The sequence below is a fragment of the Diabrotica virgifera genome, chromosome 2 (assembly GCF_917563875.1).
Source record: "Diabrotica virgifera virgifera chromosome 2, PGI_DIABVI_V3a".
NCBI lineage: Eukaryota > Metazoa > Arthropoda > Insecta > Coleoptera > Chrysomelidae > Diabrotica > Diabrotica virgifera.
In genome coordinates this window covers 32,851,134-32,868,419 of record NC_065444.1, presented here as the reverse complement: position 1 = coordinate 32,868,419, position 17,286 = coordinate 32,851,134, and the positions used below count along the sequence as shown (strand labels likewise).

Genomic DNA, 17,286 nt, shown 5'->3' with positions numbered 1-17,286 from the left:
ATACCCCATGTTCTGAATATCAATATTTTCGTTCTTTTTGCGAATATATTATTTGATGTTGAAAGTTTCTTGAATCCATAGTATTGCTCTATATGTTAGATTTATATTGCATTCGATACGGACTAAAAATAAATTTATGTTTGTCTCAAAAACAGAACATGGAAATGAAAGGTTAATGATAGAGCAAACCCAAATAGAAAAAGTTAAGACATACAAATATCTGGGAACCTGGGTTGATGACAGAAATGACCAAAGCAAAGAAATTAAAGTCCGAATTGAAACTGCAAGGCAAGCATTTATAAAAATGAATAATGAAGACACTGCTTACAAACAAAGACCTTCAGTTGCCTCTCAGATTGAAGGCTCTAAGATGCTACATATTTTCTATATTGCTATACGGAATGGAAGCTTGGATATTGAAGAGACAACACATAAGAAGAATAGAAGCGTTCGAAATGTGGTGTTACAGAAGAATATTGAAAATTCAGTGGGTTCAAAAGATTACCAATGTTGAAGTGCTACGACGTTTAAATAAGGAGTTAGAAATTATGAAAAGTATAAAAACTAGAAAACTGGAATATTTGGGTCACATTACCAGAGGAGAAAAATATGAGTTGCTGAGAATTATTATGCAAGGAAGGATCCAAGGAAGAAGAAGCATAGGAAGAAGACGCATCTCCTGGCTGAGGAACCTTAGAGAATGGTTTAACTGTAGTTCATTACAACTATTCAGAGCAGCAGCCAACAAAGTGACCATAGCCATTATGATATCCAACCTCCGATAGGAGAGGGAACTTTAAGAAGAAGATTTGTTAGATATGTACGTCTACTGATTTCTGTAGTCTGACTTTTCAACACATTTAAAAGTTGATGGATTCGACCGTTACTTGACGGAAGTTCATTTTATCTCACAATAAAACACTGAAAAACGTTTGTTTTCTATACTTCCACACAATTTATTACAACTATGTTATTACTACAGAGGTTTCGGCATCACTTGAGAAAGGCACTTTGCCGAAACAGCTGTAGTAATAACATAGTTGTAATAAATTTTGTGGAAGTATAGAAAACAAACGTTTTTCAGTGTTTTATTGTGAGACATTTAAAAGTGTAACAAATATGCAAAATTGTATATTCTATATAAACAAAATTTTAAATTAATATGTCAAACTTCAGAATTATTATCGATTGTGGCATCGTTAGAAATATCTTTAATCCGATACAATAATATCAGTCTATTCATGCTGATTTATTGTCGGAATAAATGATATTCCTAACATCGTCCTGTAGCTTTCTAGTAAGTTTGGATTTGCAGTTTGCTTGAATCTCCATCAATAAGAAGTGTCTTGACTTCATACTTCTTCATACAAAGGTCGCTAATAGCGTACTGTGGTATTTTATGTTACAATAATTGCCAAGTAAACACAGTTTCTGCTCAATTTGAATGGAAAACCTCGTAATACGTATTGGACAATAGTGAGACTCGAATCGAAAAAAAATTTAACCAACTCTATACATATACATATAGTTTCCTAACATATTATGGTTATATTGAATATACTTTTTTAAATAAATTATTTTTTTAATTTGTATTCTAGGTGGTCCCATAGGCAACGCTTCCCTTCACAGTAGTAATGATTCTGGTTTTTCCAATGATCCTCCACCACAACCGGAAATTGATTACTCAGACGACGATTCCAATCATGGACAAACAAAATTGTCAAGCAGGTAAGTTAAGAATATATTAAGCTATTTATGTAGATGCTATTTATCTATGAATATATATGTTCAAAACTTTTTAAATGACAAACAGTCATAACAAAAGTGACTAGGGAACTTTCATAAAATTTTAAATTCAAAAAAAATGTTATAAATCACAACAGAACATAATTTAAAACATGTATCAAAGATAAAAAAGTTTTGTTTGTCTTTCGTTTGGCCCCTAAAGACGATTAAAAATTCAACTTAAACCAGCCAGCCCAAAACGCGTCGTGACGTCACGGGGTTATATGTTTACATTCGTAAACAAAATTGTATATAATTTAAAATTAGACATTATAAACGTCAGTAGAAAATACAATTATGTGACGTTTCAAGTGTTTTTGATCGTTTGAACTATCCATAGAAAACTTGTACTTTTACAAAATGGTTTTATTTTTCATAGTAAACCTTCTTTCCTTTCCTTCAAAACTGTATCAAACTCCAATCTCAACAAACTGGTATATATTATTACAATGACATACGATAAATGTCATTAGAATATAAATATTTTTCATTTATTACGCGACGATGAGCTGGCCAAATACTCAAGTAGGTGGACGCCAATAAACTAAAGAAGAAGAAGAAGAATATACCTAAATATATAACTATAAACGGAACCATATAGTTAAACTCTGTGACGTCACGGGTCGTTCGAACTATTTTAAAATACAGAAGACTTTAAATTTGTACTTCTAAGTTATTATGAGTTTTTGAAGCGTGAAATTTTGGAAATCTCATTTTTATACAAAACTGAACATTATTACGTAATAAAAAAAATGTGCAAGTTCTCTATTTGCAACTTAAGGACATAGGCGCAATATTTCGCCTGTCAAAATGTTCAAGGGGTGAAAACAAAAAGAGAAAATTTAGCGCGACTTTTAATTTCAAATATCTCATTCAAGAGAAACTTTTTGGTTATTCTAAGGGACTTTCGGCCCTCGGTAATAGTGCAATCTTTCATTCTGCGTTTAAATTTTTCAAAAATACTTATTAATTTTCTCAGGATTCGAAAAAAAAAATAATATATTTAAAACACATTAAACATTTTGACAGGCGACATTCTGCGCCTATGCCCCTATTACATAAAGACTAGTTTAAGGGCTTTCCGCCACCAGTGAAAAAACTCAGTACCTTTTGCTCAATTACATAGTATACAGGCGAAAAGAGAAAGAATATCACAAACATTCAGGACAAACAACAAATTAAGCAAACATATTAACAATAACAAGAGCCAAAAGAAAAAGCACATAGCACACAGTGGTGTATACGAACTTACAAGTAACTGACCAAAAATTTACATCGGTCAAACTGATAGAACCTTTAACAAAAGTATAGCAGATCACAAAGGGGCTTCCAATATTAGAAAAACAGATTCTTCGTATGCACTTCACTTTGTAGATCACATTCATTCTTCTAATGACCAATTTTGAAATTCTCAATATTCAAAATAAAGGCCTTAAGCTATCCTTGTTAGAATCTATAGAAAAGAATAAATTAAAAAATACAGTTATCATTTTTAAGGACCAACTTGAGACAAACAGACCCCGTCCTCAAATTATTCAGTTAAAGACTATATGTACCGGGTGTCCCAATAAGAATGGCTCTCGGCCATATCTCAGGAACCGTTTATAGTACAGCTTTGAGAAAAAAATATTTATAACAAAAGCTACCTCGGGAAAAGCCTGGAAATTATTTTCATAATTTTAGGTCCACCGCTAGAGGGCGTAATTGAATATCAAAAATTAAAAAATCAAAATTTTACAAAGTTTACCTAATGAAAGGGCACTGGAAATCCAATCATCGTATTCTTCATAAAATTCTGCGCATATTTGATTTCACAAGTTTAAGTCTACCTTTGTAAATAAGAGGTGGGGGTGGGTGGGAACCTTCTTATGAAAAAATGGCTGTAAGTCCCGTTCTGCTAAATCGAGTTTTGCATACTTGGTCTTGTTGAAAACAGCTCTTTTTCGTCAATGTAAGTGTCTTATTTTCGAAATAGCCTAATAAGTAATATGCAAGCTAGGAGGCGTTATTTAATTATTTTCAGAAATCTGGTTTTATTTGGAAAATATTAAATACAAGTATGAATTTTTAATCGTGTATTACAAAATTAGACCAAATTAGCAACATAATACTGAAAACCGCATGTCGATACCTTTTTCTATCTCGAGATATCTTAAGAAATGTGTAAATTTTAAACATAACTGTTACTGTCACCGGTAAACGAGGTTAGGGAAAAGTAGTGTGCTATGAAAAAAAGAAATAAACATTTTCCAGATGTAAACGTATATAATTAATTAAAACAACAATAAGACAAACAACACTATAAAATATAACAAAGAAATAAAAGCAACTACTTACTTAGTCTTAGTGACTGCCTAAATGTTCAAATTGTTGCCCATCATTTTCGATGCAAGCATTTACTCTTTCAAGAGTAGATTGAATGGCAACATATTTAACTCTTTTAGACTTTTATTTATGGGGACGGATTAAAGACCTTGTTTTTGCCGCTAGGCCCACTACTCGAGAAAACATGATCTAGATCTAGAATCTAGAGAATACGAAACGTAATTTAAAACATTGCGAAAGCAGAAATTGAGACTGCTATTCAATCTACTCTTGAAAGAGTAAATGCTTGTATTGAAAATGATGGGCAACAATTTGAACATTTAGGTCGTCACTAAGTAAGTATGTAGTTGCTTTTATTTATTTGTAATATTTTATAGTGTTGTTTGTCTTATTGTTGTTTTAAATATATACGTTTACATCTATAAAATGTTTCTTTGTTTTTTCCACAGCACACTACTTTTCCTTAACTTGGTTTACCGGTGACATTAACAGTTGTTTAAAATGTACACGTTTCTTAAGATATCTCGAGATAGAAAAAAGGTCGACATGCGGTTTTCGGTATTATGTTGCTAATTTGGTCTAATTTTGTAATACAGGATTAAAAATGTATACTTGTATTTAATATTCTCCAAAGAAAACTAGATTTCCGAAAATAATTAAATAGCGCCTCCTAGCTTGCATATTACTTATTAGGCTATTTCGAAAATAAGACACTTACATTGAAGAAAAAGAGTTGTTTTCAACAAGACCAAGTATGCAAAATTCGAATTACCAGAACCGGACTTACAGCCACCTCTTATTTACAAAGGTAGACTTAAACTTGTGAAATCAAATATGCGCAGAATTTTATGAAGAATACGATTGGATTTCCAGTGCTCTTTCATTAGGTAAATTTTGTAAAAGTTTTATTTTTTAATTTTTGATATTCAATTACGCCCTTTAGCGGTGGACCCACAATTATGAAAATAATTTCCAGGCTTTTCCCGAGGCAACTTTTGTTATAAATATTTTTTCTCGAAGCTGTACTATAAACGGTTCCTGAGATATGGCCGAGAGCCATCCTTATTGGGACACCCGGTACAGTGTAGACGCATAGTAAAACATATCACTTGAGAAAGGCACAGGTTTTTAAAAATTAGTATTAATGATTTTGATTAAAGTATTAAAATAAATATTACTTATATAAAACAAATTTACAGAAGTTTTGAACATAAATTTACTTTTTATTTTACATTATAGTTTGCTTATTGGCTTTTTATTTTTTTGCGTAGAAGAAGAATCCTGAAAAATCTTGACGAAGAAGATAAGAAAATGACTCAAAAGCTCGCCAACACCAAAATATCGGAGGCTACTCCACAAACGCCCAAAAAACGGGTACCAGTTCAACATTCCAGAAGTCACGGCAACCTAACAGATAACAATTATTTGATGTCCGAGTCCGAAGATATTTCTAAAAAGAAGAACAAGATAGTCAAAAGAACAAAGTCGTTCTGGAAATTCGGTAAAAGTGGCTCTGACAACGAGATTCTAGAAGGGATGTCTCTGTGGAAGCACAAGGATCTGGTAGATCTAGAATCCAATGTATCTGATACAGAGGAGGTTAAACCCAAAAAAGATATACCCAAAAAGACGAGTTATGCAAAATCAGAAGATTCTGACACCACTATTAATAATAATAGGGTTGAACCAGCTCAAAATAAAACGCCCAATAAAAAGGAAGTCACAAACAAAGATGTAAAGCGGAACAGAAGTTTTAACAAAAAAGATCAGTTTACATCTAAAGAATCAATTAACGAAACTGTGGAAAAACGCTATAAAAAACAGCAAATCAAATCACCGAACTACGAGGACCAGTTTTACGATGATGATGGTGATGGTTTGATGCTAAAAACCCTAAACCGAAAAAATATTCTACAACAATACAACAATAGTTCGTCTGGCACAGATTCTGAATCAGAATCTGACATGACCAGTGACGATCCATACGATTGTATCCTTGTAGATGACCAAAACGTAAAGAAGACAGAAAATCACTTCCCCAACGTTGCTGAGTTAGGTAAGAAGCTAGAAAAGCTCTCCAAAGGCAGCAAATTTACTCCAGAGAAAGACAAGAATATGGCACAAGAAAAGCATATTGAGATTATGAGGTTAGAGAGGAAAAGTCCTATGAGGCATGAAGATATTATGCAACTTAGAGAAAACAGTTTTAAAACGTTTGGTCTGGAGATACAAAATAAAGAAAATGGAGAAAAGGAACCTTTAGACGATGAAAACTATTACCAGCAAGAGCATGGTAGATCAGAAAAACGAAAATACCAGAATGAACCTAGAAGAAGTCGTCCAAGCTATGAATCCATACAATCTGAAGTAAAATCCCGAAACAATAACAACAAAAGGAAGAGTGAAAAACATAGAGAAGCGGAAAGGCACGAAAGGCATAAGAATCAGTACTATGATTCCACTAATGATGAGTTTTCTGATGCCATGGAAAGTCGTCAGATCTTGCCAAGATCAAAACTAACTAAGACGAATAGCAATAGTTCATCGCACAGTAAATACGAAAAAGAAAGCAACTTGATGGATTATGGTGAGACGCTTCAAAGAAGGCTTAAGAATCCTGAGTACAATTCCCGATTCGATGAACGATCACCTCACAATGGTAACATGTATGGTCCGTGGTATGATTTGTGGGGACTGGATTCAACAGGAACAGCGAGAAAGAAATGAATGTTTTGTGAAATACTTGCATGATATTTAATTGTATAATAATTATTATTGTAGGCTTTAATTTGCTGATTGTATAGTAACATTATTTTGCTCAATTTATTATTAAGGTTTTATACTTTTGACATAGATAGCGAAGAATGATCATTTATGGTGAATAAAAAGCATGATGTAAGTAAAAAAGGAACAGTTCTTTAAGCTGACGTTTTGGATTACTGGTCTGGAATGGTTTTCAGTAATGTAATGGCTATGCAGAATTACCTTTTTTAATATATACAAATATATCGAACTCAATTACAAAATTAAGAACTCAATTACAAATTATAAACTGTTGAATTCCTGCTTCCCTAATCATCCCAGGGAACCAAGCGTTTAAAAATCGAAAAATTACTGGGCGCTATTTTTTAATTGGAATATCTGGTGGAAATCAATAGAAAATGCGTGCCATCTCGTGGGCATAGAAATTTTTACTGCGTCATGATTTTTCATTAACATTTAAGCAAAAAAAGCTCCCCCATTATAGATGAAAAGGCAGATGATTTTCTTAAGAATACTTGTTATTTTTAAAAGATATTTTCAAAATTAAAAAATGTTTATAAACAATAAAGTAATTTTCAATTAAACTCGAAAGTAAGCATTTTTCTCAGTTGTTTATAATTATTAAAAAATAACTCTACCATAAAAATATTTAAAACACATTTCACAATATAATTTTTTATGTTGTTACTACATATGTGTAAAATAATGTTCCCGATCGACCAATTAGTTTTTAAACAGTTATTATTTTTGCTTATCCCATTTTTGCTTTAAGAAAAAAAGTAATTTTAAAATGGCTGCACAGGTGGTACAAAGTACCATTTTTCCGCATGTCTGAGCCGTTTTAACCTTTACAAAAAAAAAACAAAATACACCATCTGAAAGCTCATGAAAAAACATATCTTAAAGATTGAAGTTTGTACTACCCCTAGAACCCAGAATGACAGATGGGCGATAGACAAAGAGATTATTGGACTGGAGACCAAAAGAAGACAATAGAAGCGTCGGTCGACCGCCTATAAGATGGACTGACGATTTAAGAAAGATAAATAAAACTGGATGAGATCGGCGCAGGATAGACAGGGTTGAAAACAAGAGGAGGAGGCATATGTTCAGTAGTAAACTTTGAGGCTAGATAATGATAGAACCGGAGATAACTTTTTTCTAAGTTTACAGCGCAGTTATTTATAAATATTAAGATATGATATTTGGACAGTTTGTCAATAAGTTTCAGTTTTGTCGAACTTGTCAAAGTAAGTAAACCAAAAGAAAGCTCGTCAAGGATGAATGGTAGTGGGAATTTCTTTCAAGCTTATAAAAACTGTAATCGGAACTTCAAAACGAAGCGCGATTGAAAAATTGCAATATATCGGGTTCTACGTAACGTAGAGTCTTATGTTTTTATTATTTCTTAATCATATGCTATTCTAATTAAGTTCTAACATATTTTCATCTCTATAAAACCACCAACAACTTCTAAAAAGTGTTTTATAATTGTTTGTTTTGTTTTCATCCACAACTCGTATTGTTTTCACAATATTGAAATCAATCAAAAAGTAGAATTAGGAAAATAATATGAAACGGTTTATTAAATATTATTAATTTGTGGCAGTATTCCAAATTCAGTTTAAAAACAGTTCCATACGAGTATGTTAATATATTTCCACTAATATTTTACAGGTCTAGCAATTTTGCAACCATTAAACTTCGTAAAACTAACCCCAGCACTGAGAGGGCAGCTTCTCTTATATTAGAATAAATAAATGCATAAAGTGTTATAAGGTTTATAAACATCAGTAGAACTAAACTTAATTTACTATCCTAGTTTTCCTACATTATACCACATCGATTAAACAAAGTTATTTTCATTTTAACTTTATTTTAATAAGCTAAATAACAAAAATGCTTAAACCGAAACCAGAAATAAGAACTAGCACCTTAATAAAACATTCTCGTTTTTCTTAATATGCGCTCAATTTTTCAATTCAGCTTTCAACTCTTCTGAAATAAAACAACAGTTCCTGCCTACCATCTACAGATATCAGAATTTCGAACTCATTTTTAGTGATACCTCTAAAAACAGCAATGGTGTAGCTTCTGCAGCTATTTTCGAAGACAGTACCTCTGTCACCCGCCTAGCCAAGGAGTATAGAAGATATTCTGGAGAACTGTAAGCAATCTCCAATGCACTAAACTACTAAACCAATGCATACCAGTCATTCCTATCGGTACCATTCTATGTTAGAATAATGGGTAATGAAGCAGCTGATAAAGCAGCAGAAACTGTTAATAATCCAACAAGGAAGGTCATGTCAATGCGAAACATTTTTATCACATTTTCAGTCCAAAAGAAAATTAATAAAAACATACATTAAAAAAATCTGAAGAGAAAAATGGAACCAAAATGAAGTATAAATAAAATTTATCGAAGTAGATAGTACTTCTGCTTTACCACCGCACCCAGCTCAAGACATAGCCAAGTAGTCCTCAACAGACTGCGGCTATGTAATACAAAATTTACACATAGTCAAATCCAATTTGAGTGCGATATATAATAACATTGATTATAGACACGGTGTATATATCCGTGTCTATAATCAATGATAATAATTATATGCTGCCCAATATACCCAACAGCAAGATCCAATGAAAGAAGCTCTAAAAGACATTAGTAGAACTTTTTTTTATTTTAAACTATAACAAACTGTAAGGATTCATAAAATGTTTGTATTTTCCGAAACTGTTATGTGTAATAACTTTATCTAAATTAAAAATGAACCACCTCGCTAATAACCCTAGGGGTCGGTAATTCATGATGGACTACCAAGGTCCACACCGGATCCACAAGGCGGATGCAGCATCATTACGAGGGAGAGCCGATTGGCTAGATTTCTATAAAAATAAATGAATGTTTTTATAATGTTTATATATTGTTATGATCTGCTTTCTATTACTTTTATATTAATTATTATTTACTTGATCAATTATTTAATTAACGCAAATCATACATAAAAATTAAGAAAGAATCTCGGGGTGCCTTTTTATAATATAAAAAAAATGTCTAAATTATCTTATGTTATACTTATCTTCTCTCGTGGTTTCAGTATCTCTTAGTTGATCCTTATGGGGATAAAATAGGAAAAGGAAATAAATAGAAAAATCATAAATAAAAACATACAATTACCTTTATTATCAAAAGCAATGTTCTGTAAATTTATCAATTAAATTCTGTGGGCATAACTGTCCAAAAGAAACTTTTACCATATAAATTAATCTAATTCAAACAAATATTTATCGCTTTGTTCTTGATACTATTAATAAACCCAGCTAAACAAACAAATTTGGTATTCGCAAATTTACTTATACTTCCTATTAAATTTTTGAAATGTTGGAATCTTAAATTCATATGCTTTTACGTAAAAAAATTAACTTCTGATTATAAAAAAATTTATCACATAGGTTATTGACTGACCTTTTTGATTCACACACAATGATGTCTCCTCTTGACCCAAACAGCTCCTCCTTGTTGATTATGTTAGGCTACCAATCAAAGCCCTCTCCGTTCTCAGCAAACAATCCAGCAGGATACCAGCAACTATTTCTCCAAAACACAAGCCAGGCTTCCTTTGACCAGGACTCGTTCAATAAACTCCAAATCTCTTTCCTCTCTTTCTCTAAACAATAATCTCCTGAGACCCAAGTATCTTTTTTACTTGGTGTCACAAATAATTTTAATAACGATAATTCTTGTAACTTACTCTCTTGGACTTTACAGAATCAAAGAGGTATTTCTTCTCGATTTGATTTGTCTCTCGTTCCATTTTTCAGCTACTCTCACTTATCAAACACAACCACTAGTACTTGCTTCTGAACTACTCACGAAAACTTTTGACTGCTCCTCTCGGCTGCCGGTAACACAATGATCTTTTCTTTTCTAAACTGTCTTAACATTCAAACAAAACTTTCCCCATTCCAAATTGCCAAGCCAATCGGAAACATTTCCCTCTCCCCCATTCTTTCTTTTTCATTCGAAACACCCCCTCATACTTTCAAAAAATATTCCTACCATCATAATAAATTACTTTCGGGAAATTCTACAAAATTTACTCGGGGTTAAACATAAAGAGATTAAAATTCCAAACTTTCTTTACCTTAATTTTCTAAGAACTAATTACCTATGGCTTCTACCTTTCCCGTAATAAACAATAGGTTTAAAATAATAATCCCAAATAACTTCCACTTCACTTTTATTTACAAATGTTTTTAATATTCTTCAGGGAAAAATTTATTAAGGAGAAACCACCTGGCGTGAAAGCTAACTTCTAATAAATATTTACAAATCAATATACAGGGTGTATCAAATTTATGTGCCCGCGTTATATTAAAAAAATTAAATTTTTATTCTATCTTTGATTGCCAAATTGATACACAATAATATAAATATTAAAAAAATTAAATCACTTGGTTTGAGAGGCGGGCCGATCGCCCCCATGTATCCCCCCTGTATCCGCCATTGAAGGTCCATGTTAAATACGTATCATTTTCCTTAAAAAATAGATACAAAGTCTAATAGATAAGAAAAAGAACTTTTGTGGCGCTCAACTGGTTAGTACACATTTACAAAGCTCAGCTCTACTGATCTTTACAAACTTCACCTGGGTACATGTATCCCAATATTCAAGTTAATGTTTTGATTGAACTAAAGAATGTACAAGGTGTTTTTAAATAATTGACAAACATATAATATGGAAGTTGTTGCTAATAGAACTTAAAGTGTATGAGAATAATCTAAGGTAATCTTAATATGAACATTATTGCTTATGCGTTTGGTGCAGAACATATTCCACAAATAGTCCAGTTGCCAGAGGTTTGGTTTCTAAAAACGAGATAAACAAGCTGAATTTTGCTGAAACTGTCAATTTTGGGCCTTCAAAGAAGATACAAAAAAGTTTGCCACTCCTACCCCCGCGCTTCCTCCTAAACGCACCTCGTAGAGGATGGAATACGGAAAACATCGATTTGCCAAAAATCTGTACGTCGTAGAAAAAAATATTTTAAATAAAAAATGTAGCTGAGATCATTATAAACAAAAATGTGTATTAGCACTTTCTTGTAAAATAGACCGTTCTCCCAGAAACAACACTTGAATTGACCGGCGATTTTCAATGTCGGTTTGTCAAAATTTCTATCAACTTGATATATTTTGATCAGATACTAATGATACTACAATCGCTTCCTTTTCTGATAACTAGCTGTAAATTAAGATCCTTTACAAGCCTCACAAGATCTGCGAACATCATCTCGATCTACTCAGTGATTGGTACAAAACAGTAAACAAAAAAAAATCAACTCAAATAACATTTACCAACCGCCACAACACATACCCTCCTTTAATAATGGAGAATGTAAGAATACTAACAGTAGCAGACGCTAGATACCTTGGTCTCCATCTTGACCAGCGTCTCTGCTTGGAAGAAATATATCCAGACTAAAAGAACTCAGCTAGACTTAGGACACAGATCAAAACTCAACATCCATACAAAATTCTTCTATACAAAGCGTTACTCAGACCTATCTGATACGACAGACCCTATGAGGCTGTGCAAGACCAATGTCGCTTAATATCATCCAAAGATTTCAGTCTAAAGTACTAAGATCGATAGTGGATGCACCATGGTACGTAAGTCATCAAATACTTCACTACGACTTATTTCTTTCTTCAGAGAAGAGCTCCGTCGAACCACCAGGAAAATGAGTTAGTAAGGGAATTAATTATTCAACAATGGCCCTACCAAAAGGAGACTAGAGAGAAACTGGCCGCAAGGCCTACTTTACATTTACTTCTTCTTCTTCAAGTGCCATCTCCGCGACGGAGGTCGGCAATCCTCATAGCTATTCGGACTTTGGAGACGGCTGCTCTGAAAAGTCTATTTGATGTACATCCCTACCATTCTCTCAGGTTCGACAGCCACGATATTCTGCGTCTCCCTATGCTTCTTTTTCCTTGAATCTTTCCCTGCATAATGAGTTGGATCAAGTTGTATCTCTCTCCACGTGTAATATGTCTGACGGCTGGACTAAAATAGTGTCATTTTCTTTAGAAACACCTTGTATTATTTGTTATTATCCGTACCATTTAAATAAAGTAGATGTATTAATACAAGTTTAGCTTTTGACTTAATCTGTTATCAACTTAATTGTTAGGTATATGAATAAGATTTTGTATGTGTTAATTATTAACTGTTGTTATTGCTGATGTATATGTTCGAAATATATTTTGTAATATAGGTAACCTAATGACACGGCGACTTTTTCAACACTATTCTTCTGGATGCCTAGATTTATAATTTTTCAATATTATTATTTTGTACATAATTCTTATGGTGGTTGGGAGTAGTGCAATATATCTCAATATAAATGTATATAACCGTAACCAAACTATTATATTTTGGAACAATTCAAATACATATATCCATATTCCGATTTTTTAAACTTACAAGCCTGTCCGGGAGGGACTTACAAAATGAGTAATACCGAACCGCCAAATAACGACAATTGCCCTATAAACAATGTGTTTTGGGAAAGACCAGATGAGTGAAAGTCTGTAGATCGATCTAGTAAAAGGTGTAAAGATGCAGTCAGAGAACATCTAGAGAAATTGGGAATGAGACAATGGAAAATAGTGGCACATGAGTGACTAACATGGAAGGCAATGGTAAACGCGGCAAAGACTCACGAAGAGTTATAACGCCGTTGATGATGCTGAATGCCAAGTCCACATTTCTTGTCATACTACTCATCCATAGGTTCGTCTGATTGACCAGCATATTTTGTCCAAGTAGCAGATCCCTTTCTTGTCCTCTGGGGCAAGAAAGGATTCATGTAATCTTATGCTGGATAAAAATGAAGCAGCATACCCAGAACAATTCGATCTCGATAAAACTTTGTCACTTACTGTTTGGTCGGATGCATCCACGTCATTTATAAGCGCCTACTGACATTTAGCGAGTAGCGTTCAGAGAAGAGGTATTTTTGGTCCCCTGATTTAATGATACTATGAAGCAAAGATGAGCAATAATAAACCATAAAAGAAGTCCAGTAGATTGTTCATACATTCAGATCATGAAAGATATATACAAAGACACCATTGTAACAGTAGCTGGAAACACCCAACGGATTGATATAAAAGAGACAAACCCGTCATTTTGTTTGTTTTTAAGTCTTTATCCGTTTATAACGAGGAAAAACCACTTATAATAATTACGTTGTGTTTTCATTTTTCGTTGAAATTTTGAACTGCGTTAAAATATTCAAACATTTGTCTTTGTTTCCTTGACTGCATTGTCATATTAAAATGCAGAATTAGGCGGAAGAACAAAAACAAGAAAAAATAACAGTCACGATTAAAATAAGGAAAACGAAAAGGATTGGAAATACACTAAGAAAAGACCAAAAGAATATAACCATACAGGCACTCGAATACCAACCAGATGGAAGAAGAGGAAGAGGTAGACCGGATAATAGCTGGAGAACAACTGTATCAAGAGATCATGAAAAAATTGGCCTAAGATGGAGAGAGGTCAAACAAAGATCGAGAAAGAGAGAGTAATGGAAAATATTGATATAGGACATTTTGAGGGAATAAAACAGAAGCGGATGTGCTGATCCAGCCAATGAGCCATCTTTAATTTTAGGCTAAGAAATGCAAGGGTATTCAATACTGTATATGGAGGAAAGGCAATAGCGAGATAGAGATTGTCATATTAAATCATAATGATTACAAAAATAAAAAAACAAATATTTACATAACCACAAGGTACGTACATAGCCGACTTTGCCTGATCATTTTTAAAAATCGTTTAATTCACGTAGTTGTTATTTTCCAGTGAGTATTTTTTTTAATTGTTACAATTAGACAGTCGCCCTTGCGAAAAGTGGTCCAATTTTTTTTAACAATTTTTTTAATCAAATTGCAAAAATCAATATTTTTGGCCCGGACTAATTTTTTTAGTTTTTTTAGATTTTTTGGACTATCCTGGATAAAAAAGGTCTCTTATAATTTTTCTCCAAAGGTGATAATGTTCGAGGTAAACGCATTTTAAAATTGAAAAAAATGAAAAATGGCGATTTTCAAGGCTTAATAACTCAGTTAAAAGTTATTACTATGAAAGTCAGAAAGTGACTAAATCAAAGTTTAAAGCCCCCCCTATAAGATCCTGAAGAAATTTTTGTCATTATTTGATTACTAAGCTGTTATTTTTAAGTAAAAATGATGAGCGCCATGCACGTATTAGGCGGCCGTCCATGATGAGTGCGAAAAAGATGCCATTCAGGCAGTCCAATAGCGCATCTCACTCGTACTCACATTTACAATACGATCAATACGATCTTACCGCTCATTATTAATAAATAAAAATAACGGCTTAGTAATAAATTAATGACACAAATTTCTTCAGGATCATGAAGGGGGGCTTTAAATTTGATTTAGTCACTTTCTGAATTTCATAATAATAATCGTTAACCGAGTTATTAAGTCTTAAAATGGCCATTTTCACGTTTTTCAAATTTTAAATTGCTTATAACTCGAACACGATCAACTTTAGAGAAAAATTACAAGACACCTTTTCTGTCCAGAATGGTTCGAAAAATCTAAAAAAAAAAATTCCGGGCCGAAAATATTGATTTTTGCAATTTGATTTATAAAAATTGTTAAAAAAAAATTGGACCACTTTTCGCGTGGGCGACTTCTTGAATCTTATTCCGGGGTATCTCACGAATGTGATTATGCAAAAAAAATCTCATGGAAATATTTCTTTCCCCGCCGTTTTCGCCTTGTCTAAATGTTTACTTACCTATTTAGTCTCTCGGATGTAAAAGAAAATACTGATATTTTAAAAATGTCTTCGGTATTTTGTTCATTTGTAATAATGGCCTGTAGCTGTATATGAAGTTTACAACATATAATAGTTTGAGATATAATACATTTTTTGTAAATATATTATGAATATCTTTTAATGTTATTTTATGCTTCCTTAAATATGTTTTTATTAAAAATTAATAAAGTTTTATTTTATTCGTTTCCTTTCTTTTTCTTCATTGGTTAACTACCTTGAATATTAGAAGCATTCTCGAGGTAGGTAAACTCCACAACACCATCTAAGAAATGAAATGGTTACATATTGGTATCCTCAAAATAAGCGAGATGAGCTGACCTGCTTTAGGAACGGCGAATATCGATAAGATGAGAATATAATACTTAGGTAATTACCAGAACCAAAACTGAAATGGGGTCAGAATCATAATAAGCGAAGCTATAGAAAAAGGCATTACAAATATATCACTCAGATTGTTTGCTACTTCTACAACTACAAGTAAGCCCAATCAAACCCAATCAAACAAAATCAATATTATACAAATCTATGCTCCAACAAACGATTAATCCGATACTGAAATTAAACAATTCTATGGAGACAACAGTTCTATATAAGTTTTAATGCAGTGTAATAAAAAACATGAAATAACGGTAATAATGGACGATCTCAATGCAACAGTGAGATAAGGCAGAGTTGAGAATATTCTTCTTCTTCTTCTTTCTTCTTGTATATAGGCTTTAAAGCCTGTTTCTTCTTCAATATTAGCCTCCTAAATTGTTTAAGATATCACACCATCTTTTTCTTGGTCTGCCAATACTGATTCGTCCATTTGAAGACTTATCTCGTGCTATTCGTACTATCCTATCCTCTGCCATTCTACTAATGTGTTCGTTCCACTCTTGTTTCCATTTTGTCATCCATCCATTTATGTCTTCTACATTGCATGATCTTATGTTTTCGCTTCTCTCCCTATCCAACATACATTTCCCTGATATTCGTCGGAGTATTTTCATCTCTGTTGTTTCTAGTAGTCGTCTCGTTTTAGATGTGTCAGGTCTTGTCTCCGCCGTGTATGTCAATATAGGTCTAATTGCTGCTTTATAGATTATTTCTTTTATGTCTTGTCTTAGGTGTTTGTTCTTCCAGATTGTGTCATTAAGAGATCCCGCCGCTTTACTTGCTTTTAAGCTTTGTTGTCGTACTTCCTCTTCAACATCTCCGTAACTGGTTATATCTATTCCCAGATATCTAAACCTTGCTTCCTTCTTTATTATTTTCCATCAATTTCGATTTTACATCGTAGTGGGTATTTAGATGTTGTCATACATTTGGTTTTTTCTGCTGATATTATCATATTGTATTTCTTGGCTGTTGCGTTGAAGATGTGTGTTAATCTTTGGAGATCGTCTTCTGTCTCGGCGATTAATGCGGCGTCGTCTGCATGACATAATATTTGGATTTCTTTGTTCCCCATTTTGTAACCATGATCTTTACGTACTGCATTTATTATTTCGTCCATTATTATATTAAAGAGCAGTTGGCT

General features: G+C 32.9%; 1 protein-coding gene across 3 annotated transcripts in view; it reads left to right on the top strand.

Moving 5' to 3' along the window:
• LOC114327276 (uncharacterized) overlaps window positions 1-15,948 on the top strand; it is a 758,694-nt gene extending 742,746 nt beyond the window's left edge. For all 3 annotated transcript variants that reach the window (XM_050643570.1, XM_050643571.1, XM_050643572.1), the window contains 2 exons: window positions 1,599-1,728; window positions 5,382-15,948. In XM_050643570.1, the coding sequence (XP_050499527.1) occupies window positions 1,599-1,728; window positions 5,382-6,837 (1,586 nt within the window). In that variant the 3' untranslated portion in view covers window positions 6,838-15,948. The remainder of the gene's footprint in view (window positions 1-1,598; window positions 1,729-5,381) is intronic.
• The last annotated feature ends 1,338 nt before the right edge of the window (window positions 15,949-17,286 follow it).